Below are 25,748 nucleotides of genomic sequence, written 5' to 3' on the forward strand. Positions count from 1 at the left end.
TTTGGAATAACTTTTAAAATCTACCGGCCAAAACAAGAAACCCAAATATTCTGATGTATTTAGATACAGTGTTATTCAAGATTTGTAACAAATATTGCCAATGGAAACAAGAAATCAATATTTTTGTTAATTTTAAATTAGGCAAAGTAATATATAAATATAGGGCCACAATGACGACACATAGTAACTAAACCCTTTACAAAGACTATTAGTCTACTATTTTATTTTGGTGTCGGGTTAGAGAAATGCTGGTGTTTCGTACTTACCATCAATTGTGAGTGGCCTCATACACTCGCTAAGAAGAACAATTTCAGATCTATTTCATACTATATTTCGAAAGTAGAAACAGCTTTGTAAATAGAAGTAACTTGTATTTTATTTTGAATATTAATTATTTAATTGTTTCACTTACTCTTGACAGAAGGTGGCGTTAACATGAAAAGTATGTCCCAGACGTTTTGGATTCAACCTCTTGTAAATGGAACGTTATCTGTCGACACTTTCTTCTTTCTTAGGTACAAAATTATATCTAGATACTAAATAGTATTTGATATTTACTTAATCAGAGGCATTATTTAGTAAATTTATTACGTTCGAAAAAATTTGTAAATATACAAAAAATTATAGAACGTAGTAAAAACATCTGTAAAATACAAAGAAACAAACATGATAGCAGTATTGTAATCTATTTATTTTTTAACGGTAACTCCTAACACTGTTATAAACCTTAGGCTCGGGGTGTTATCTTAACGTATGTTTGGAAAACTCGAGAAACCCGGGTTACTGGTGATTAACGTTATTTAATTCTCGGTGTGTGTTGATAGTTTAACTTTTTATACAATATACATAAAAAAAAGAACTTATATTGTCAATGAGTTTTAATGGGCAAACTACGCCTTCTTGTTATTAGTCTTTGGCGCAAGGTTTCAGCTACCTGTTTCAAGGCTTCACTTAATACGTTTGTATAGTTCATAAGCCTATACATATGAACGGGAAGGTAAAATATTGTAAAATGATAATCATAGAATACAACATTGTTGTTGTTACAAAGACAAAAACAACAATAATAAAAGTTATTGTTTATAGTCCTGACGTAGGACTATCAACTAGTTTAAAAGCGAGGGATTAAAACTAAAAATATTAATCTTGAGTGGAGTTTCTTATACAATATTGCTATAAGCGTAAATAAAATCACGACTTTTATCTCCAGAATGTAACTTTATTAGCTCAATATTTCGCTATTACGCCTTTCTTAGGAGCTATCGATATCCTACAAATAAAGTAATCAAGTTAAATCACTAAATATAGTGTCTTTTATTGCTAAATTAAACACGATTAGCGCAGATAATTCTCGTGTTTCTTTGTGTAAAATTCAGTACAAACCAAAATCTGTTATTTCTAGCTATCATATCATTCGAATGAGTACAAATGTTCTTTTTTCCCACTGAATGACATGAACCAGTATGACTTACATATTCAACTAGTGCAGAACTATGGATTTCGTCATAGTAGGCATAGAATAAATTAACATAATGTTTTTAACATTTCTCTTATGTTAATTATTCTAAATTTTAAGTTTCTTTTAGCTTGACTAATGTATGCACAACCACATTCACCTTTAATTTTATAAATATAGGTTTTCTCAATTAGATTTATTTTGTCTTTAGTTTTGTTTAATATTTATCCATTTTTTCCGATTGTGGGGACATTATAATGTGACGGTCAATTCCACTATTCGTTGGTAAAAGAGTAGCCCAAGAGTTGGCGGTGGGTAGTGATGACTAGTTGTCTTCCCTCTAGTCTTACACTGCTAAGTTAGGGACGGCTAGCGCAGATAGCCCTCGTGTAGCTTTGCGCGAAATTCCAAACAAACCAAACTACCAAATATTGATTTTAATTTAGTTTTTTGATTATCATTTATGATTTTATTAATTTTTCTCACAACTATATCAACAATACGAAGCGAGAAACTTTTAATTAATACTACATACTTAATTAACAACAGTTTATTTTTTAAATGTATCGGATTACAATATAGCTTCAAATACCTGTTATCGTAAGAATAAAAATCTGACATTTTTGTGACTTCATGACATGATTCTTGGTGTGACGACATGATAACAGAAAACGCTTATGATAAAACGTAATTTCTCGCTGATTTTTGTTTCTCTTAACTAATACGTCCAAAACCGGTAAACTATTATTTACTTCAATTTAAGTGATTAGGGAAAACCAACAATATTTCTAAACGACGTCGCTTCACTACGAAAGTATCATCGATATATTTAACCCATATTTCTGGTTTAAGCTTAGTATTGCGTAGAGTAACAGTTCTAAATCTATCCAAGAAAAATATCACAAAATAAGAGAAGCAATTGCAAATTCATAAATAGGCATTTAGAGATCTTATTATTAAATTGAAAAAAAATGAATTTTTAAAATTAAAATGACTGGTATATTGTTTACTCGTAATTTGTCTTCAAAACAATTAATATTTTGATCAATTGGTACTTTTGTGAAAAATGATACTATAATTAAAGATGGAATTATATCATCATTATTTAGACTTACCTTACTATTTTTCTACAAATTTTATGTAAAGTTTGATTGTTTGGAATTAAGCACAAAGTTACACAATGGGCTATCTGTGCTCTGCCCACCACGAGTATCGAAACTCGGTTTCTAGCGGTGTGAGTCCGCAGGCATACCGATGTGCCACTGGGGGGCATGTTTAATAGTACAAGTGTTTTTGTCACTAAGGAAAATTCACATGCTAAAATTTAGCTACATTCAAGACATACGACGTCATAGAAAATGTCGTATGTTTACAGATCTTTTAAATCTAGGTTCTAATCCAGAGCATTTGAAAAATGAACAGGCATTAATAAAATAAGTAGCATTATAAATTAATTTCTTGCTCAATATAGTTGATACAGCTTAAGAAAATTTAACAAAATCACAAATGATAATAAAAAAGTTAACTAAAGCCAATATTTGATAAATTAGATAAAATGGAGCTGTTGTTTCAACCATATGTCCAAGGTTCGTCATGTCAAATTAAAAAACATAAAACAAAACATTACTTTCTTATTGTTCTGGTATCTCGATATGTGGTTAACATTCGTAACAGATGTTAGCTTTTACAATATATTAAAACTGTCTTGTGAACTAACAATATCATTCTGTAACTTGAATTCAAATGAAAGAAAATGTTGTACTCTATATAAGTGAATTTCAATATCTTACCGACATCAGTCACTTTATCGGAAGAGTTTTGGACTAATCTTTAATACTATTCTTTCTCTTTTTGCCTGAAAGACATACAAAATTTATATATAATTTGAACACTAGATGGAAGTGAATTTCCATGGTTATTAATCATACGGTGTTTCTGTGTTTAGTGGTTTCTTGGTAACATTATTGACATTAAAACAACTGACAAAATCGGAAGGAAAACTTCCCCTGGCGTGGTTTTATTTTCATCGTTACTGGCGGTAAGTGTCATATTGTATAATGTTTTATCATGTTTATAAAAAAAGTAAATCAAATTACACGTTTATAGTTTACATTTACTGGTACTATGAGACAATGTGATGGGCTTGTTTGTAAAGAACACAAAACTTTATACATTTAGAAATACAAGTAACGTCTCTGATGGATGTCAGTAGTTATGCCGGAGATAAAACGATACCTTTTAAGGATTGCATAACTATTATGCAATATGCCAATACCTGAGTGTTACATAACTATTTAATAATATGCAAAGACCTGTACCTCGAGTACTACTCACTAGGAGTGGCATCAGAGGGCGCGTTGATATAATGTAGTCTTAAAACAAATAATGTTGATTTTACATTTCGCTTTATAAGTAAAGTATTAAATAAGTTTTACAAAGGCGAACAATGTTGTTAATAGTATTATTTTTATAAATGTTTTTTACTATAAATAAAACTATTATTGATTTACCATAATAAAAGGTTCTTGACAACATATCTTTTTAACACTGTATTATTTTCACAGTAAGTATTTTGCAATCTGATCTACGTAAAAGAGACATATCTATTAAGGACTTATTTACATGAATACGTTTCACAACAAAAACCACGAACAAACGTATTAATATCCTTATGGTATCTAAATTTAGATAACAGTTTTCCTTTTCGACACGTGTCGACAAAAATAATAAGCATTATACAAACAATATTGTCTTCACACCAATTATTAGAGTCCGTGCACGTTCAACAGTTCTTCTTGGTGGTTTTCTTATGTTGAGGTTATGTGAAGGTAGGCCTAATGGATCACATTATTCTCCCTTCTCATCAGACCCAACATGGCCAAGTGGGTTAAGGCGTTCGACTCGTAATCTGAGGGTCGCGGGTTCGAATCCCTCTCGCAGCCAACATGCTCGCCCTTTCAGCCGTGGGGGTGTTTTAATGTGACGATCAATCCCACTATTCGCTGGTAGAAGAGTAGCGCAAGAGTTGGCGGTGGGTGGTGATAACTAGCTGCTAGGAACGGCTAGCGCAAATAGCCCTCGTGTAGCTTTGCGCGAAATTCAAAAATAAATCCTTTTTCATCTCCAACTATGTAAATAAAGACCCAGTGGCTACAAGCTTTTTTATGACTAGGGTCCAGAATGATCACTTACAATTGTTTTTCTGTATGGTCAGGTTGTGTATCACAGATAAACAGACCTCCAAGTTTCTTAGACATCGGTTATGAGGTTTCTAGACTGATCTATTTCAAAAACTTGACATAGGTTAGAACATTTATAATGTTAAATAAGGAGCTACCAAAATGTATTTAAAGTTGCAAATATTCCTGTTTCACTAAATTAAACTGTGAATCTCCAGTAGATAAATCACATGTAAAATCAAATACAAACAGTATACGTCCTCCCGATTATTGGTCATATCTTACATGAATTCACTGGTCTCGAAATTGTTTTCCCTTTCTACCAAGTAATGTTTCATAGTTTTGTACATATAAAGTTCTGCATCAAAATCTGACTGTAAAGGTAAGCAGGAATCTGTTTGCCATCCATATTGATTTACATGAACTTGATATTGTGCTGTATGAAACTGTACGGATTTTTCTTCCAAGATTTGTCAGTTGAATCGTTTTCAATAGATTCTATAATAAGACGTGGCGGTGCTTGACCTAAAATCACATTATCAATAGATTCTCGTAAGTTTCCTTATCGAATTAAAAACGATTTGTATTCTATATATATTTCAATGGATATTTAGTTATTCCTTTCTCAAATGTTTTAATGTGCCACAAAATGATTGATGCACTGATCTTGACTTTTCGAGCATAGGTAGAAATATGCTGTTTTAAAATTTTGAGTCCTGTTTCAACATTATACAAAACTTACACCATTGAGCAACAACTTGTTCGGTAAAGAGATGATCAAATGTATTCCAGTGATCATGTTGACTGTATCACTACCACGTGCATCCACGTGTCAGTCTTTGATTCCGTCATCCTCATCATCATTAAGATTATCAATTCTACCCACAATGTATTTTATTTACATACTAAATGTCAAATTACTGCTCTTAGGTTGTCTATTACCAAGTAAAGTTTCTATATTGGCCTGATAGGCGTAAAGTTGTGAAACATACATGAGCTAGTTATTTAGATGTAAATTCACAAAGAATGAAGTAACATGTTTACAGGTGCAGAGGTGTTTACACCTCTTTTTATATTGGTACTATCAGACTTGACAATCTTTGACTTTACATGAAGATATGATTTTGCAGGATATAATAACTATTTATCTCCTGGTCGTGATATAGAAAATTCAATAAGTCCTCTGTTGGACACTGAATATAAAGAATAATATTCAGTGTACTGATGTTCTTCAATCAGTGTTTTTATGGAAGGGAGAGAAAATAAGTAAAGTTCAGTCTGGACACTCACAAGGATTTTCACGTGGTAGGAGAGTCGTGATTACTTGTTTAAAACGTCAATGTCTTTCGTGTATCAGCTTTAGATATTCTGAACACGAGGACTCGGTATGGTCGGATGGTTAGGGCGCTTGACTCGCAATCTGAGGGCCGCGGGTTCGAATCCTCGTCTCATCAAACATGCTCGCCCTTTCAACCGTGGGAGCGTTATTATGTTATAATCAATCTCACTATTCGTTGGTAAAAGAGTATCCCAAGAGTTAGTGGTGAATGGTGATGACTAGCTGCCTTTCCTCTAGTCTTACACTGCTAAATTGAGGACAGCTAGCGCAGATAGCTCTCTTGTAGCTTTGCGCGAAATTCAAAACACGCCAAATCAAATCGTCAAACGTAAGCTAAAATTACAAGTTACTAAATATATATCCAAATTCGTGTCCTCGTTGCCATTGGCTACCAGCATGTTAAGGTAAACCGTTTCTCAGTTGGTAATCACAATAGACATCATAGACAGCTGGTTTATGTTAGCAAGGTAGAGATTTAAATAAGCGTTCTTTTCAGGATGAATTGGTGATATATAATAATTACAGTAATGAATTAATGATGATTTTTTTACATAGAAAACGTAGGAAAATGTAAAAAGTGCAATTAAATATAATCAGTACGTCAAATGTGTATTAAATCATACAGTCGTCTGTCTAGTTCAATATTTATCGAAATGATACGTTAGACGTGACAAAAACTTTTCATAGGTATTTGAAATGTGTTAGTAATACTCGCCTCCTATAGAAATACACGTAATACGTAAATGAAAACTATAAATATAAATCGAGACAAGTTAACACCTGTATGCAGTTCTACAGAAGTATTGTAACATAAATTAATATGTTTATAAAACACACACAGAGACGTTATGCCTAACAATACCACTCATCCTTGTTAAACGTGTATCAGGAAATACTATAACATACCTTGTGTACAATGAAATATTTTGTCAAAAACAATGAAAATTGTTATTATATGAGTACGGTAATAGTTTATGTAAACCATAAGGGCAAACAGTAATACTGTACGTTAAATTATTGCATGATATTTTGAGAGGTTGTCACGAAATATCCGTCTTTTTCAGATATTGGCAAAAGTATGATTAGATGTTGAAGCGATAATTATAATTAGTATGTTAAATGTGATAGTAACACTGTCCAGCTCTAGAAACAGTAAAAAATTATTAGACATAGAAGCAAAAACATTTAGAAGTAATGAATTAGTGACGTATTTATACATAAAGCAATAGATAATTGTAAAAGTATGCTAGATATGTAAAGTAAAATACCATTAATTAATCAATGAACTTATGAACTGTGCTTACATTTTCATTAGTAGCATCATCTGCCTATAGAACCTTAGCAATGGTGTTCGCCAGTAGAACTTTGTTAAGACAATTTGCTTATAGTAACAGGCCCTCTGGTATCGAACTATGATGTCACTCACTCTTCTAAAAAAATGACCTCTGATGCCTCTTTGTGGCCTTAGTAACGTGTGCTGTTGTATTAGATAACCGTCGTTGTCAGATGTCATGGCTGCTTGATAACTTATGCCTATCATGGCGGCCAAGCAACGTGCTCGTAATAATTCTTCATCTCATTTCTCTTTGTGGAACTGAAACCATAACACAGTAGCACCCTCTAGTGTCACTTCGTGGAACTATGACATCATCTTCTATTCCCTCTTTCCCTCTATTCCTTGAGGTCAACACAATTAAATAACTAGGTAGATTGTTAATGTATTTGGTAATATTGTATACATCAGCAGTAAAATATGGAATACGTCAAATAGGCTTAACAGTTACAAATGTGTTGATTTTATGCTTGTATATCAAGCCTAAATTTGGCATTATTTTGTTCATTAAAACTCCGGCATGCTTATATTTACCTGTAGTCTTCGGATTTATTTTTAAATTTCTAGTTTTGATCGAGTTTTATACGAAAATATGAAAACGTTTCAGTTGTAAGTTCTGTTTTAAATATTGATTGATTATTGGAGCGACATACAAGACGCATATTAACTTTTATATTGTCTAATAGCATTTTATAATAATCCTTGAATAATTTGTCTCGTTATCACTGATTTTCTTGATCTTATTTTTCAATTAAAAGTAAATAACTGTTCTTAAGAAACTTTCCACACGTCAAAATCCCACATAAGTCGACTATTAGATATGTAGCTCTGTCTCTTATTTAAGCATGTATTAGCTCTAAGATAATAAAAAGCATTATTAATTTTTAAGCAATTGTATATAAACGTTAAATAAAGTGAATCTTTTTAAATACCAAACCAAATTAGCTGGACAAAAATTCTATCAAATATTTTTGCGCGTGAGCAATTTGCACTTTTCAAAGAAACAAAATGTTACGATTAGCAGGCAATTTAAAATTATAACATAGGTGTATATGCATGTATGTATGTATGTATGTATATACAGTTTGTTTTTAATCAATGTTTTGTTTCGTTTTTCCATAATATACAGCATGACCCCTTTGATGATGGCTATTATCGCTTTTTCTGCTGTACTTTTACGGTATGTGGGGGAAGGTCCAGCTTGGCTGGACACTATCATAATGTACGACACCTGGTGTAAAAAAAATTGGTGGTTGAACGCTCTCTACCTTCATAATTTCATCAACACTAATAATATGGTAAGATATAGCTTACAGTAGAAATGTAATGAATAGATATACTTGAAAATGCGATAAAATATATCTTTGTTACAATGCTGTCACTTTATACAATAGAAGTGTAATAAACAGAGACACTTGAAAATGTGGTAAGAAGCAGTTTTGTTACAGTACCTCACCTATATGTAATAAAAATTACATATGAAACATAAAGAGAGACACTTGAAAATGTGGTAAGAAGCAGTTTTGTTACAGTACCTCACCTATATGTAATAAAAATTACATATGAAACAGAAATAGCTTTGTTAAAGCTCCTTAGATTTATACTATAGAAGTACAATGAAAACTAAATACAGAACTGTGGTAAGAAACATCTTTGTTATGGTGTTTCAACTTTATCCAATAGGAGTGTAATAAAAATTACACCTAAAAAATATGGCAAGAAATAACTTTGTTCAGTTCTACAGCTTTATTGAAAAGAAATGTAATGAGAAAAACATGGAAACATGGTAAAAAATAGCAGTAGGATTGTAATGAAACTTACAAATAAGAATATATTAAGAAGTAACTGTTACAGTTACTAAACTTTATACAGTAGACTAAACATTCATATTAAACCACTTGTTAATGTATCATCTATCCATTATAAATCGTTGGTAATAAATATTTTCTGGTAACTTCTGTCAATGTGACCTACACCAGGACGTTATGTTTTCGTGTCTTAACTTTCCATTATGTATAATGCATACTTCTATTTTCGTCTCTTAACTTTCCATTATGCATAATGCATACTTCTATTCAGGTTACGAAGTTCTCTGATGTATAGGTTTACTTATTCGTTGCTTTCTTTCATACACTCATCAACTAAGTTGTAGGTTTCTAAATCATTATCTGAACTTAACAGAGAAATATTTACATTTCGTAACTATTAATTGATCAGAGTAACAGGAATATTTCAATTATATTGAATATCATTGTCTATTCATAAGAAATGTTTATTCATTTTCAGAATAACGTAGTTTTGATATATATTTCATAATGTAGTTGTTGTAAAGCACTGTGTAAGAAATGCCTACTAACACCGTCATACTACATTGTCATACTGTGAAACACGTATTACAGGCGCTAATGACTCAGTGTTGTGTTAATTTTCTTCCAGTGCTTAAGTCACACGTGGTATTCTGCAGTGGATTTTCAGTTGTATATTATCTCTCCGTTAATTATTTATCCACTTTACAGGTAAGTTAATCAAAGTTTAATGCTTATAATTATTATCAAAATATACAATTATATTAATTACACAATAACAAAATCTACCCTTATATAGTATTGTTTTAGTAAATTAAATGTACGGGAGTTAAAACATGCTTTAAAAACCCGGAAAACATTAGGACTTTATATCAGCACGCAGGATATGCTTTGAGGGTAGTCATTTTCATTTTACTGTTGTGTGTTATTGATAGATGCTTTTAGTTAGCGTTTATAAGTCGATCTACAAATACTTTGCACTATTTGAGTGCATACAGTTGAAGAAATTTTATTATAGGTTAAGTGTATGATAGACTGCCTATCTCTAGAGATCAGAAGAGACTTTCATTACATTAGACTGCAGCTTTCCGTGATAATATAGCAGGTGTACTTTCCTGTCTTAATAAGTCTGTCGACAACAATTTTCTAATGTGACAGAATCTTTAACACTCCTACGAAAAGTGGGGCCTAATAGGCTCCAGAGCAACTTGAAAGGTTATTAATATTAGGCTAATAATTTTGTATTTAAATGAAATTGCCATTTAAATCCATTAATGAATGGATTAACGAGATTCCCACTGTCCCTATCTACTATCTAGCGAAACCACAGCCAGGGGAACGGGCTTGGAGAAATCAGGACTAGAAACGTCTTTTCGTAGGAGTGTTAAACGACTACACAATTCACTAGGTGTATCTATTGCATTCGTCGACCAGGTTTCATTTTCTCTTACACGTATGCGAGGATAACAGTTTATTACACTGAGGTCTTTTGTGAGCTAAAATAGGTGTACTAACGGTAACCAGTTCCAAGTTGTAGATACATTTCTGATAGCTACTATCGTTTGTGTTTTGTTATATGTTCCACAAAGGGCTTATAGAAGTTTAAAAATTCTATATTTATTATATTAGTTATTCTTCAGTTTTTGATGGTTATTATGTTTCTTTTTTATCCATTTTCTTAGCAACGTTGAGGTGCTTTTAGATAGAACGAAAACTTTAAGTTTTAATTTTTGTACTTCGTATTGACATCGGCCTGATATGGACAGGTGGGTTAAGGCGTTCGACTCGTAATGTGAGGGTCGCGGGTTCAAATACCCGTCACACCAAATATGATCGATCTTTCAGCCATGGGGGCGTTATAATGTGAGGGTTAATCCTACTATTCGTTGGTAAAAGAGTAGCCCAAAAGTTGGCGGTGGATGATGATGACTAGCTGCCCTCCCTCTAGTCTTATACTACTAAATTAGAGACAACTAGCGCAGATAGCTCTCGTGTAGCTTTCCGCGAAATTCAAAGAAAACATATTGATTTTTGTATTTATTTACAACATTATTTCGTAACGTATGTTGTCTTAACATATTCTTACTTGGAAAGGATGTTAATATATCTTCACCAAAGTGTTATTTTATTATATGTGGAATATTAAACATGTGCTAGATATCTACTTTCACCAGTTTAAAATTAGTAAAAACAAGTAACTGTTACTTTGGTATTAGTTTTTTTGGATAATTCAATTGGCAATCGTTTACTCCTGCACGCGAAAAACAAACAAAACCTGAGTTTCCTGAGTTGTTATTGCAAATAAATATGGGAAGATAATTCAATATTTTACGTAATACGGTTTATCTAAAGGGATAAACAAAAGAAAATACGTAAAAGTTACACAAATTTCGTTTCCCTGCAGACTTCCCCTTTAGTGCTTTCAATTAATGTGGCATTAACGTTTTTACTCTCCGTATCAAACACTTCTCAAAATAAATGCTATTCAAATAACACCAATAGGACCGTTCCAAGTGTTCCCTGAAAGCAGTGAGTACCAGCGCAGGTGATAGCAACTAGAAAGATAACATTAGAAGAGAAATTCATACGACAAAAGCGCAGACATAACATGATTTTATCTGTTATTAGATAAAAGGTTTTTAACTTTTGTCCGTGAACGTTCTTCTTATGGTAGTTGAGATTTCCATCTATTTATTTAACATGATTGCCTTGTTTCAGCGTCTTGTATCAATCATTTCATCATTAACCATTTCGCCGACAGGGGTCTACGATGGGGACTTCCAGTGCTACTAGGATTCTTTATAGCAACTTCGGTATTAACAGGTGTTATTACAGGCACTCAACACCTACCACCTATTCCAGTATTAAACGATGCCATGTAAGTCTTAGTTTGTTGTGACTCTACTAGCAATATTAGCTTCATTATAAATTGGTAAGAAAGGTGATTTTATTAAGTTTGAAAGTATGCCGGAAAACGTCTTATGATATAAATTTTGACTGCAGAGACCTTCAGTTATAAGTGTGTGTCTATTTACAACACTGTCTACAGCTTCAAGTTTTCATATACTAAATTGTTGGTACTTTATGTATTTCTGAGTGTTAAACACAAAATCAAGCTTGTTCAGGTACACTTCTTTCGTTTTACACCATCTTACACCAAATCCTTTTACACCTACCTTGTTCCGTATTAGTGTTCCACTTTTACTTACTATAATTTATTACTATTTCAAATAACCGGAAATTTGAACTTATAAGTTAATTAAATGTTAATATGTATCGAAATTATGATACTTACCAACAAGATTGATACACAGAACTTTATTTTTTATACAAATATATCTTAATATGCAAACAAAAATATATAATTTATAATAACGGTTATCACTAATAGTTATTACAAATGACGATTTCAACACAAGAGTGTTACAAACTTACAGACAAATACTGAGACTTATATTCAGTCTATAACCGAATATTTTATCGATGATACAGGCCCATAACGAGCAAATTAATTCTGAGTCGATAGTGTCACACCTCGTTTAAGTTAGTTAGCTTGGTTAGCCTAACGGCCTTGCAAGCTGACTTTTTCCAGGAAAGATATTTATTATCCTCGTAGAAATAATAATGTCCAATGTAATTCATTGAAGTAATGTTCGCAATCTATAAACATTCCTGGTCCAATTATGTAGTTTCCGATTAATAGGTGTTCATCAAAATTATAGCTTCTGGCGACGATAGCGCACTGACTACAGCTGTACAATAATATTTTCTTCTATCTCTCGCTCGCTAGCTGCTTTTATACGAATCACACGAGACTAGAACGTTTACCAAAGTTCGCTTGGCAACAGTACTATCAGTCACTAGTATTACGTACACACTTGCTGCATTGTTACTTCTTACGCTCAAGAACCTTCTACAAAGTTCGAGAACAGGCGGGGCTTTAACAATGCATAGTGAAGAATATAGTTCACATGTAAACAATAAAACTATACAGAAACAAGTGTAGGCGCTAAAATAAATATAAATCTGTTACATCTCCCTTCTTAGATAATTAAAAATTGGCTAACGCCAATTTTTAATTAAGATATTACACACTTGTATATATATATATATATATATGTAGTTCTTTTACACTGCTAAATATTGGAAGAAACATAATTTAAAAAAGAAAATACTTCAGTTGAGTTTAAGTAAAGAGTAGAACTATCGAAATATTTTATCTTGATAACCTCTTTGTAACAGGTTCCATAACTTTACTGTTTTACAGCCCAGCGAATGTGTTAGACAGGTTCTCATCCATCGTGTACATCAGACCTTACTGCAGAGCTGGACCGTACTTGGTGGGCATGGCATTAGGATACATATTATTTAAGTTTCCAGGTGATATTGTATTAAAAAAAGGTAAACAACTAATATAAAAGTAAAATTAAAGAACCAAGATCTCTGTACCAGTGTTACCTTCTTTAGACAGGCATATAATGTTAAATATTAAAACTTTCTTTGGGATACTGTAATTAAAGAAATTAGGGTTTCTTAAATATACTTATGTTTTTCACACTTAAAACTGTTTTATAGGAAGGCTTTGTCTGCTAAGGTAATGGGTGCATAAGTGACAAACACATACTTAAACTGAGAAACCTTAGGTTGAACTTTTTGTCTAGGAAATTGACAATAAACAGGTTTTATCCAATATTTTCCACACAATCAGTTGCAAAGTAACTTTTCAGAACGAGATCTCTGCGTATATTTTAAACTATTTATAATAAATGTTGATACTACCTCCTCTTTATTAATTCATTATTAGGCGAAACAGCATGGCCAGGTGATTAAGGCGTTCGAAGTGCAGTCTGAGGGTCGAGGGTTCGAATCCCCATCTCATCAAACATGCTCGCCCTTTCAACCGTGGGGGCGTTATAATGTGACGGTCAATCCAACTATTCGTTGGTTAGCCCAAGAGTTGGCGGTGGGTAGTGATGACTAGCTCTCTTCCCTCTGGTCTTGCACTGCTAATTTAGGAACGGTTAGCGCAGATAGACCTTGTGAGGTTTTGCGCGAAATTCAAAAACAAACAAGACGAAACAGTAAACATGTTTTTTTTCTTAGTCTTTTTACTCAGACATTAACACAACAGTTCACTCTTGTCACTAACTGAGCCTATAGTAGTTTTTATTTACTATTAAACTGCACGACAAGACAGTGCGATACATCTCACTAGAGCACATTATTACCAACGCTCTCCTGTGTTCTGAGGAAAGTGTTTCTCAAGTTGTAAGGCACTTCTCTACAACACTTATGCTGATAATATGTTATTATTTTACAGTGCAAAAAAGAAACAGATTAGTACGTTATTAAAATTATAAATATGCAGCCAGTCTAAAGTCGAAATATTGGTTTGAATTTCGCGCAAAGCTACACGAGGGCTATCCGCGCTAGGCGTCCGTAATTTAGGAGTGTAAGACTAAAGGCAAGTCAACTAGTCATCACAACCCACCGCCAACTCTTAGGCTACTCTTTTTCCAACGAATGATAGGATTAACCGTCACATTATAATGCTCCCACGGCTAAAAGGCCGAACATATTTGGTGTAACGGGGATTCGAACATGCGATCCTGAGATTTCTAGTGAAGTGTCCTAACCACCATGCCATGCTGCTCAAGTCGAAAAAGAATAAAATAACTCCTTATGTTAGACTACTATTTGATGACGTAAAACCGACTCATAACAATATGGATATTATAACTTGTATAAACTTTACTATTATAAGAGACCTTATGGTATTTCTTTTTTGCTGACACAAACTATGACGATGAGCCTTGAATAAGTGAAACTGTAATCCACAACAGAGAGTACAGCCAATCAAGGAATGCATCAGGTCTCTACTTCATTGATTTTCTTTTCAATTTCACCTCTGTTGGAAAAAAAATTAATACGTATGTAAAAAAACAACTCTTATATTTTAACATCCGCGTGATTACCCTAACGACTTCTGTATCACGGAAACAAACCTTTAATGGTTTACTCACTCTATTCAATAGCTTCGTTCCAAGTAATTTTAAATTGTATATTTACTTCGTAAAACCTGCAATATCTGTTCTATTTTAATCTTCGTGCACAAATTTCTTTCTTTAAAAATTATTATTAAAGGAGATTTTCCAACACATTTTGAATACAATGGTTTGCAATTTTCTAATCAGTCATTTATAATTTAAATCCAAATGTATCTTATTTCAAAACTGTGTCTTTTGCCATGCACCCCTTATCTTGTTAGAAACTTATAAGATGTGACGTGCTTGTAAAAAATATCTCCCCTATTTCATTTCTTCAACTTTTGAAATAAAGTGTCATGTTCATGAAAACTGACAAAGTACAATCATTTTAACACGATATGTTTAATGTCAGTCAATGATAGAAAGTCCAAAAATGTTGGTTTACGTGTCACTGTCAGGCCTTACAAGATGGAGGGTCAGGGGGCTGCAATCCCGAGGTAGGGGTAAATATGGGAAAAGGATAATATATTCTCATTTTGATAATATGCTTAAGAAAACATCGCAGTACTGCGGGAACTGGATTTGCCTCAAAAAATAACTTATTATCCAAAAAACTGTAAATTCTCAACACATTTGGCTTCCACCCACCAGAACAATTCTTCATACGCCCATGAATGTACCATGAATTTATGTAGACTTCAAAAGTAATAAAAGTTTAAAAAGACGTGTAGCAAAATTTTAATAATAACTCGCCAGGATGACTAACGGGTAGTTCAAACAGCAGCGTTAGTCACCTGAAGTTGGCCTTTCTAGTCCTGGTGTTGAGTTATTTGACATTACGGCCATTTTCTAATTTCAAATCAAACTAGAGAGACTGTGATTCTTAAAAGGGGACCACATTAAAAAAGGTACAATGTATAAATTAAAAAGCTTAAATGACATTAAAAAAGATTAATGGTATTTAAAACACTAAAAACTTTACCAAAGTGGACAGTGTCACTATCACCAATAATACTGTCTAACGTTATGGACAAACCTTGGGACAGAACATGTTTAAAATAGCCAGGTGGGTTAAGGCGTTCGACTTGTAATCTGAGGGTCATGGGTTCGAATCCTCGTTGCGCCAAACATGCTCGCCCTTTCAGCCGTGGGGGCGTTATAATGTGACGGTCAATCCCACTATTCGCTCGTAAAAGAGTAGCCCAAGAGTTAGAGGTGGGTGGTGATGACTAGGTACCTTCCCTCTAGTCTTAGATTGCTAAACTAGGGATGGCAAGCGCAGATAGCCCTCTTGTAGCTTTTCGCGAAATTCAAAACAGAACAAACAAATACTTCAGAGGTGAGCCCATCGAACTATGGATAACTTATATAAAATAGGGCCACCAACTAACTAGACATCTTACTGATAGGGCAAAAGAATATCTATACATGTATACCAGTACATGGACATTGCCCTGAAAAGGGTTGGTGTAATTCAACCCACTCTGACCCAGAAAGCAGTAACTAACACCATCAAACACTGCATGACTACACAGGTAAAGGAAGGAGGAAGAGTTCAAAGGGCACCTGACCCATCAGAGTACATATGATACCCAAAACCCGAGAAAAGGTGGCCCTTATGTCCCCGGGGTCCGACCTGACTCTCGACCTCCCTGGTCACTGTTGTACTAAGTGTGTAAAAGTCACAACAAGTCTTTGTAATCTGAATATTGTTAATATTCTGTGTTGTATCTTAATAGGAAGATCCTTAATAGGAAGATAACGCATAGATTTGAAAATATCGACGTTTACCAAGTAATACTTTCATGTATATCAGAAGAACGGCTCCTTATTTGCATGTTTTGTTTTGAATGTTGAGTTTGAAATATAATTAAAGTTGTTTTTAACTGTTTCTATACTACATCGAACTTTAAAAAATACTAGACAGATTTGTTTGTGCAATTTTTTTATGAGGAGTAGACATCTTTTATTGAAGTGTTAAACAACGAATTAATATGGCGTTGCTTTAAAGGTCACTGGTACTGAAACTATGTTAAATCTGTTTCTGATCTGTAATATACTACTCTTAAATTACAGAAATACGTGGTTTTGGGCTGGTTCCTTGCTGCTACTTGTAATATTCTAGTCCTTTACGGGATGTGGCCTGTTTATAAGGGTAATCTTCCCTCTGACTTGTCCTCCGCTATGTATAGTGCTCTCGCACGCACAGCATGGGCTGTTGGGCTGGCCTGGCTGACCTTTGCTTGTAAAATAGGATACGGGGGTAAGTAGTTAGTTTATTTATCGCCCGATCAGTGCACTGTATTATATGATAATATATAATAATATGATGCACTGTATTATCTGGTAATATGTAAGAATATGAATAAATAAAATGTATTTTCTGTTTTAATTGTTATCTTACTAACGTAAACAGAAACATTGTTTATTTCTATATTATCTAAGAGCTAAAAAAAAAACTGTTTCAGAAAGTGGGATGTTTTCGCGACTGTAAAGTGTCAAAATTCAGCGTACACGTGCTGCTAAGCTCCTGGTGTCTATTGTGTGCTGTCCACAGTGAACTTCAGAAAATTTACCTCATTAATATTTACGTAAATTCTTATACGTGTGTTATATTTACACCGTTATTACGTTACATAAATATATAAATCTCTTAAGGAACAGGTTTATATTTTTGTGTCATTTGTTTTTGTTGGGGTAACATTGGTGATCAAAGAAGTTCGCGTAACAAGTATGTTGGTCAAAAGTGACGTACAACCTTCAACTGAGATTGAATATAATATAGATTGTACCAAGGTTTGTCGTGTAACTAGAAACCGGTAAAGTTGATTTGTTTTTAGTGTTAGAAGAAACTCTGCTTTAGATATCTTTAGTTTTTATCCTAGTATTAAATGGTTTTGTGACACACACACACACTTTGCCGCTTCCTTAGCGTTATTATTTTTACAATACTGTGTTCAAAACAAATAGTGTTTGGGAAAGCTGCCGTTTGGCGTCTGGCTTGCGGATAATCGAGATGTAAATAAAAATTCAATCTTTTACCATTGGAACATCGCACATTTTTAGTTACTTATTACACAACTATCTTACGATATAACAAGCCTTTCAAAGAGTGGATTTTCTAAGAGTAATACAAAGCCAGTTGATAAGTAAGACTCCACATAAATGTTTTTTGCAACTTTATATGTGCGAAACAAGTTTAATTCATTTCAAAGAACTAATTAAATAATGAAACACAAAATTCGTCAATCCTTTTACATTTTTAGCGGTTTCTAACCTTCCCTGGCAACTCTTCGAAAATCGTTACTAAAAACAAAAGTTAAAACTTCCAAATATATCTTTTCGGCTCAGCACATGTGCACTGCAGACGTATTTGTAGCTACATTTGTGTTATTGTTATATAACTTTATCTAGTAATTGATTCTGAACAGTAATCAGAGAAGTTACCAAACGGTAAAATGCACGGTTTTTATTTGTTTATATGTATGGTTTCGCAAGTATTTTTTAGTACTAAGTTGTTTGGCAGAGACGATGCTCTTGTGTGTTTTATTTAAAGTGTATTGATTATCTTTCTATATAGGTTTTATAAAAACGTTCCTATCCTGGAGACCGTTCATTCCGCTGAGTCGTCTGACGTACAGCGCATACCTAATTCACCCTGTTATTATGTCTGTGATTTACGGCGTACAGAACGTGCTAGTAGATGCAACTTTCAGCTACGCGGTGAGAAAGGATAAACGTTTATTTCTTCCGAGTCTTATTAATTTCTGAAGATATTTGTTAAAAGTCTATGTTTATAAAAGCAAATAATAATTCTCTCTTTGGTTTGTTTGTTTTCAAACTTCGCGCAAAGCTACACGAGGGTTATCTGCGCGAGACGTCCCTAATTTAGCAGTGTAAGGCTACAGGGAGGGCAGCTAGTCATTACCACCCACCGCCAACTCTTGGGCTACTCTTTTACCAACGAATAGTGGGATTAACCTTGACATTATAACGCCGCCACGGCTGAAAGGATGAGCATGTTTGGTGAGACGGGGATTCGAACCCGGGATCCTCAAATTACGAGTCGAGTACCTTAACTACCTGGCTATGCCAAGATTTCTCTCTTTGAACTGTTTTTACGTTTCATCACCTCTTCCCTTCTGCCGTCTACCGTTGATGAAGATTCAAAGTTTCGTGACGCACAGTGAAATTTTGAATTTTTAAGCATATTTAATGAGATTGGTTAGGACCAAATTCACATAATCTAAAAAATATTTCATGTACATTCGAATATAGAAAATTAAGTTTACTTATGTGCGTTTAAGTACAAAACTACACAATGTACTATTTATGTTGGGCCTATCGTGGGTATCGAACCAAGATTTCTAGCGTTATAAACCCTTAAGCTTATCACTGGGTCATCAGAAGGTTTAAATTTTTAAGGCGGACAAACACCAAGTATAATAACTTTTTAAGAGAGAAAAACAAAATTAATACTGTTATTTTTTTCTTTACTTTTCATTGGTAGAAGTTATGCGAGTGGTAAATAACCACTCAGGTAAGTGGTTTTGGTTTCTTTTTCATTTACAGGATTGTTGTTCGCAAACAAAGGCGATAGATACCAATATATTTTTAAAAAAGGGGGAGAAAGGTTTACGTGTAAGTGATGTTCAAATGTTAAACAAATATAAATATTACTTACTTTGTGATCAAACCCTTCGTCTTTATCTAGTGACAACAACCACCATGTGACTTTAATACGAGTAAAGGTGTAATTTAGACTTAGTACAAATATCACTGAGGTATAAGGTAGGAGTATGTGGTATTTTCAACATGAACGACATATAGTCTAAAAGGCCATCCCTAGTTTGAGCTGCCGAGTCCTGTTGGTCAACAGTTGCTTGCACATATTTACTGTTCCAGTTGAAGATAGTTCCTGATTATGTTACGCATTGGAGCACGTGGACAACTTTTGTCATTTACCTTTGCGTTTGTTACTTTTTGTTTATCACAATTGGGCACGACCAATTGCAAGTCTCTTTTTAGATGATCCTGATACCTTAAGCTAATCTTTATTCCTTTGTTTTCCAATGCTGTTAAGTAAAAGAAATAATGCCGTCTTGAAAAATTCTAAATTCCCGAATTGACCACATCCTCATGATCTGATATGAAAGGATATTTTGCATCGTAAAGAGCTGTTACATACTCTTATCATAAGTGGCTTTTTAATCAATTGTGATCGTCACGTGGTTTGATGATTTACATTTTCAGTATCAATTTAATATAAAATAATTAACCCTCTTTAATTCATACAAATAGATTCCTTAAAGGCTGGCCTTTCGATACAAAAAATTCACTAGTCTATGTATGTGGCAAATTATGTATTCTGATTTGAATTCTGTTTGATTTTCGTGTAAACTATACTGGAAGATATTTTAAATTTGTGAAACTTAACCCCTCGGTGTGGATTCCTGTACCTGGTGAGGGGACCTCCCAGGGAAGGTTCTGTTCTATCTGGTTACCTTCTCTGGGATCTAAACATCCACCCACGTGTTTGCCGTGCGTGGCGACCCGTGAAGGGGAGGAGAAGATCCTGGTGGTTGAGGGGTCCAACCCTAACACACCACTTTGGCCTCGAATTCCTGTAGACGGGCGGCCTTTGGGTGGCCCCCCTTGGGTCAATCGGCTGGTCCACTTGGGCTAGAGTCAACCAAGTACCAGTGTTGGAAGTTCTCAACGGGTGTTGTGGACATTGTGCCTGATGCTGGTGTTTGGGTATAGTGCTCACGAAACCCTGGCGTTGCTGCATTGTCCTTGCGTGACTTTGTAGTGCGTCCCCTTGTAGGGCTCCATGGTGGGTGGGGTCAGTGGGTACCGAAATTTTTTCCTTTTCCTATGGATCCTCAAAAAAAATTAAATAAAATTGTAAAAAAACAGTCAATGGGTAAGCGACCACGTCTTGAATACTCAGAACAGCAATCTTCAACATCAGTAACACATGTACCTCATTTTCTTATATTGCATTCTCTTTGGGAAAAACCTTTAGGGCAAATGTCCCCTTTTTTTATTCAAAAGGGACTAGAGGGACTTGCTGGCTCTCCAAAATCAGTAAAGAAACTTCGATCTGGTGACATATTAGTTGAAACATCCACATCCCAACACAGTGAACTCCTGTTGAAATCAAAGGCAATTGGGGATATACCTATTGAGGTTACACCCCATGCTGCCTTGAATTCTTCACGAGGAGTTATTGTTGAAAGGGATTTGAAGAACGTTCCCGAGTCCGAGATTCTCGCTGGTCTCTCCACTCAAGGAGTTTCTGCAGTGAGGCGCATCTCCACTCGCAAAGATGGAATTACACTGCCAACAAATACCCTCGTTTTAACATTTACTTCACCACGTGCACCTGCCACCATCAAGGCAGGTTATCTCATTTGCAGGGTTCGGCCATACATACCAAACCCTCTTCGATGTTTCCAATGTCAGAGATTCGGCCACTCAAAGACATCTTGTCGTGGTTCCCTGACATGTGCTCGTTGTGGAGGCAAGGACCACGATGCCTATGACTGTGACATGAACCCACATTGCGTAAACTGCAATGGTTCTCACCCTCATACTTTCATTCTTGCCCAAAATGGTTGGAGGAAAAGAGGTGCAGCGTTTGAAAACGACACATAACATTAGTTATCCTGAGGCTCGGAAATTGCTGTCCACAACTCCATCTCGGACATATGCTGCTGCACTTCATTCCACAACTACAGTGGGGTGCAGACAGATCTCTCTGTGCCTCAAAAGAATCCTTTTCAAAACAAATGAAAAGCCTTTTGACCTCCGTGGTTAAAAGGTTGATGAATCAACTACCACACCTATCTCTGTCCCTCCCATACCTTCCAACACACCTCAAGATCCACGTCCTTCAGTTTCAAATACAGGCATTTCTTCTGATACATCTTTTCTCCCACCACAAGAGACAAAACAATTATTCGTTCGCGTCCTCAGTCACTAGATTCCCCTTCCAATAACAAAAACCTGCCCACCCGACACAGAGCAGGATCCATGGAGGTTGATAGACCTCCTCCGACTAAATACAGTAAAGAAAAAAAGACGTGGTCGTAAACCGAAGGGATCTCCAGCCACTTCACCTACCCGTTCTTAAAAATGGCCACCTTGATACAATGGAACTGTCGAGGTTTACGTTCTAATCTGGATGATATCAAAACGCTGATTGCTTCCTACCATCCTGTTTGTCTTTCTTTACAAGAAACATTTCTCAAAACTGCTGATACTGTCTCCATTCGGCAGTTTTCTCTGTACAGAAATGACAGGTTGTGTGATGGTCGAGTACATGGAGGGGTGGCACTGTTGGTTGATCAACACGTGCCCACCCTGTCTTTGTCACTCAACACACCCTTGGAGGCTGTAGCCATCCGTATTTCCTTGGGTCATACCATCACTGTTTGTTCTCTGTACCTGTCCCCTGGAAAGACATATGATCAATCAGATCTGGATGCTCTCGTTGAACAATTGCCATCTCCGTTTCTAATCCTAGGGGATTTTAATGGACATCATCCCCTCTGGGGAAGTGCTATTATTGATGGGAGGGGCCGATCTGTAGAGCGGATGCTCTCTGATCACAATCTTTCTCTTTTCAATACTGGTTCTTCCACTTACTTTCATGCACCTAGTCAGTCCTTTACTGCTATTGATCTCTCAGTTTGCTCCCCTTCATTATTTTCCCATTTTCATGGAGGGTTGACAGTAATCCACTAGGCAGTGATCATTTTCCAATCCTTATAAGAGAGACTGGCCGTGGTCGATGCCACCCTACCCGCGTGCCCCGGTGGAAGCTGGATCAGGCAGACTGGTCCACTTTCACTGCTCTCGCAGAACTTGATCCTGCCATCGTAAATCAGCCATCAATAGACGACTGTGTAGCAGCGGTAACTGACTGTATTACACATGCAGCTGCTCAGTGTATTCCTAAAACCTCGACACGTTTTCCACGATATCCTCGTCCGTGGTGGAATCCTGCTTGCCACTTAGCACGGAAGGCTCAAAAGCGGGCCTGGGATACTTTTCGTAGATATCCCACACTTTCAAACCGGGTTGCTTTCCAACGGGCCCGTGCACATGCTAGGTGGGTAAGACGTCACAGCCAGAAGGAATCTTGGATTAAGTTCACAACCAGTATATCTTCTACCACCAGTTCCAAGATCATATGGGATAGGATTCGAAAGGTTAATGGACACTACAATTCTATCCCCCTCTCGATCTTACTCTCTGATGGTCAGGAGGTGACTGATGTTCGGAACATCGCTAACACTCTAGGTGAAAGCTTTTGCCGGGTATCTAGCACTTCTGCTTGTTCCTCCACCTTCCTAGCCATCAAGACTCGGGCGGAGCGATCACCTCTTTCCTTTCGAACTAACTGTTTCTTTGACTATAATCGTCCTTTTACCCTGGTGGAACTAAAAATGGCCCTTCATCGGTCTGACAGTACGTCTGTTGGACCTGATGATATTCATTATGACATGCTGCACCATTTATCTCCTGCTTCTCTTAATGTCCTTCTGATTGTTTTCAACCGGATCTGACAGAAGAATGTTTTTCCTGATGCTTGGCGCCAGGCTATTATTTTACCTTTCTCTCAGCCAGGGAAAGATCCCAAGATTCCTTCAAACTACCGTCCAATTGCTTTGACGAGCTGTCTCTGTAAGACATTAGAAAGGATGGTTAATGCTCGTCTTGTTTGGTTCCTTGAATCAAACAACCTCCTCTCGCCCACCCAGTGTGGGTTCCGTCGACAGCACTCCACCACAGACCACCTAATTCGTCTTGAAACATCTATCAGAGAAGCCTTTCTCAACCGCCAACATCTTGTATCAATATTCTTTGACATAGAGAAGGCTTACGACACAACATGGAGGTATGGCGTTTTGCGAGACCTCCATACATATGGGTTACGTGGCCGTCTACCCATGTTTATTAAAAATTTTTTAATGGACAGGAGATTCCAGGTTCGTGTGGGTTCGACACTTTCCCGTTCTTTTGTACAGGAACTTGGAGTCCCTCAAGGATGTGTATTGAGTGTTACACTCTTCAGTATAAAGATAAATGCCATCACTGAACAACTCCCTCTCACTGTTGCGAATGGGCTGTATGTCGATGACTTTCACATCTCATGTCAGTCGTCAAACATGAGATATATTGAGCGGCAACTACAAACCGCCCTCAATTGTGTACGGAAGTGGACTATGGCGAACGGCTTTAATTTCTCTCTCTCCAAAACTGTGTGCATGCACTTTTGCCGTCGACGGGGTATTCACCCTGATCCTGAACTTCATATCGGTGGAGTTTTGCTGCCAGTTGTCCCGGAGACCAAGTTCTTGGGGCTTATTTTTGATCGTAAACTGACCTTTATACCACACTTAAAGCAGCTTCGGGTCAAATGCACAAGAGCACTGAACATCCTCCGTGTTCTCTCTTCTACCAGTTGGGGCAGATCGCTGTTCAATGTTAAAGGTATATCGTGCTCTTATTAGATCGAAACTCGATTATGGATCAATGGTCTATGGCTCTGCCAGACCCTCAGCCTTAAAGATGCTGGACCCCGTTCATCACCAAGGACTTCGACTCTGCACTGGGGCTTTCCGTACCTCTCCAGTTCAAAGTATGTACATTGAATCTCATGAACCTTCTCTACACCTTCGCCGTTTGCAACTATCTTTACAATATACTTCGAAACTTCATTCCTTACCAAAGCATCCCACCTGGAAATGTGTTTTCCTTCCTCGGTGGGCAGTACTTTTTCAGAACAGACGATCTGTCATTGCTCCGTTTGGCCTTCGCATCCGGAAGCAATTGGATGAATTGGGTCTGTCCTTGGATAACATTGCATGTTCCACAGGTCGGCCCATCCCACCATGGCTTATTACAGCCCCAAATGTGACCTTTCTTTCAGTCACCTAAAACAGGCAGATACTCCAGATTGGAAGTACCGTCTTTTATTCAATGAATATCTTTCAAACAATCATTCAGTTCCTATTTATACAGATGGTTCCAAATCAGGTAATTCAGTGGGCTCTGCTATGGTTTGCTATGGATCAGTAGTTGCACGCAGAATCCCTTCTACAGCTTCTGTGTTCACTGCTGAACTGTATGCCATATCTCTTGCCCTGGATCATATTGCAGCTGAGCAGTACTCCAACTGCACTATTTATACTGATTCGCTTAGTTCTATACTTGCCTTGGAATCGCTACACGTTGGCTCACATCCTATTCTAGCTGATATTCGTAACCGACTGGCCCGTTTCTCATTAGCAGCTACTTCAATCCAGTTTTTCTGGATACCAGGCCATGTTGGTATTCGCGGGAACGAGCTTGCAGACATGGCAGCTAAATATGTCTGCTTCAGCACCATCACTCCTATGCCTATTCCGTACATGGACTATGGTGTTATCTTCAAGGGTCGGCTCCGTGCCAGCTGGCAGTCCACTTGGGTGAGCAACGTGACAACAAACTTTTCAAATCAAACCCAAAATTGGACTTTGGCCATCTAGCTTCCGTAAAGTTCGGAAGGAGGAAGTTGTTCTCACTAGGCTACGCATTGGTCACAGTTTTTTAACTCATCATTTTCTTTTATCTGGAACTGATGCACCAATGTGTAG

The 25,748-nt window shown here is 36.0% G+C and overlaps 1 protein-coding gene across 1 annotated transcript in view; it reads left to right on the forward strand.

The window, feature by feature from the left end:
* The first annotated feature begins 417 nt into the window (after nt 1-417).
* The window catches only part of LOC143251938 (nose resistant to fluoxetine protein 6-like), a 28,199-nt gene continuing 2,868 nt past the window's right edge, over nt 418-25,748 (forward strand). The window contains exons 1-8 of the mRNA XM_076503319.1: nt 418-515; nt 3,402-3,494; nt 8,437-8,605; nt 9,744-9,823; nt 11,874-11,990; nt 13,380-13,510; nt 17,174-17,362; nt 18,680-18,822. Coding sequence (XP_076359434.1) covers nt 436-515; nt 3,402-3,494; nt 8,437-8,605; nt 9,744-9,823; nt 11,874-11,990; nt 13,380-13,510; nt 17,174-17,362; nt 18,680-18,822 — 1,002 coding nt within the window. The 5' untranslated portion in view covers nt 418-435. The remainder of the gene's footprint in view (nt 516-3,401; nt 3,495-8,436; nt 8,606-9,743; nt 9,824-11,873; nt 11,991-13,379; nt 13,511-17,173; nt 17,363-18,679; nt 18,823-25,748) is intronic.

The sequence above is a fragment of the Tachypleus tridentatus genome, chromosome 6, assembly GCF_004210375.1.
Source record: "Tachypleus tridentatus isolate NWPU-2018 chromosome 6, ASM421037v1, whole genome shotgun sequence".
NCBI classification, from domain to species: Eukaryota; Metazoa; Arthropoda; class Merostomata; order Xiphosura; family Limulidae; genus Tachypleus; species Tachypleus tridentatus.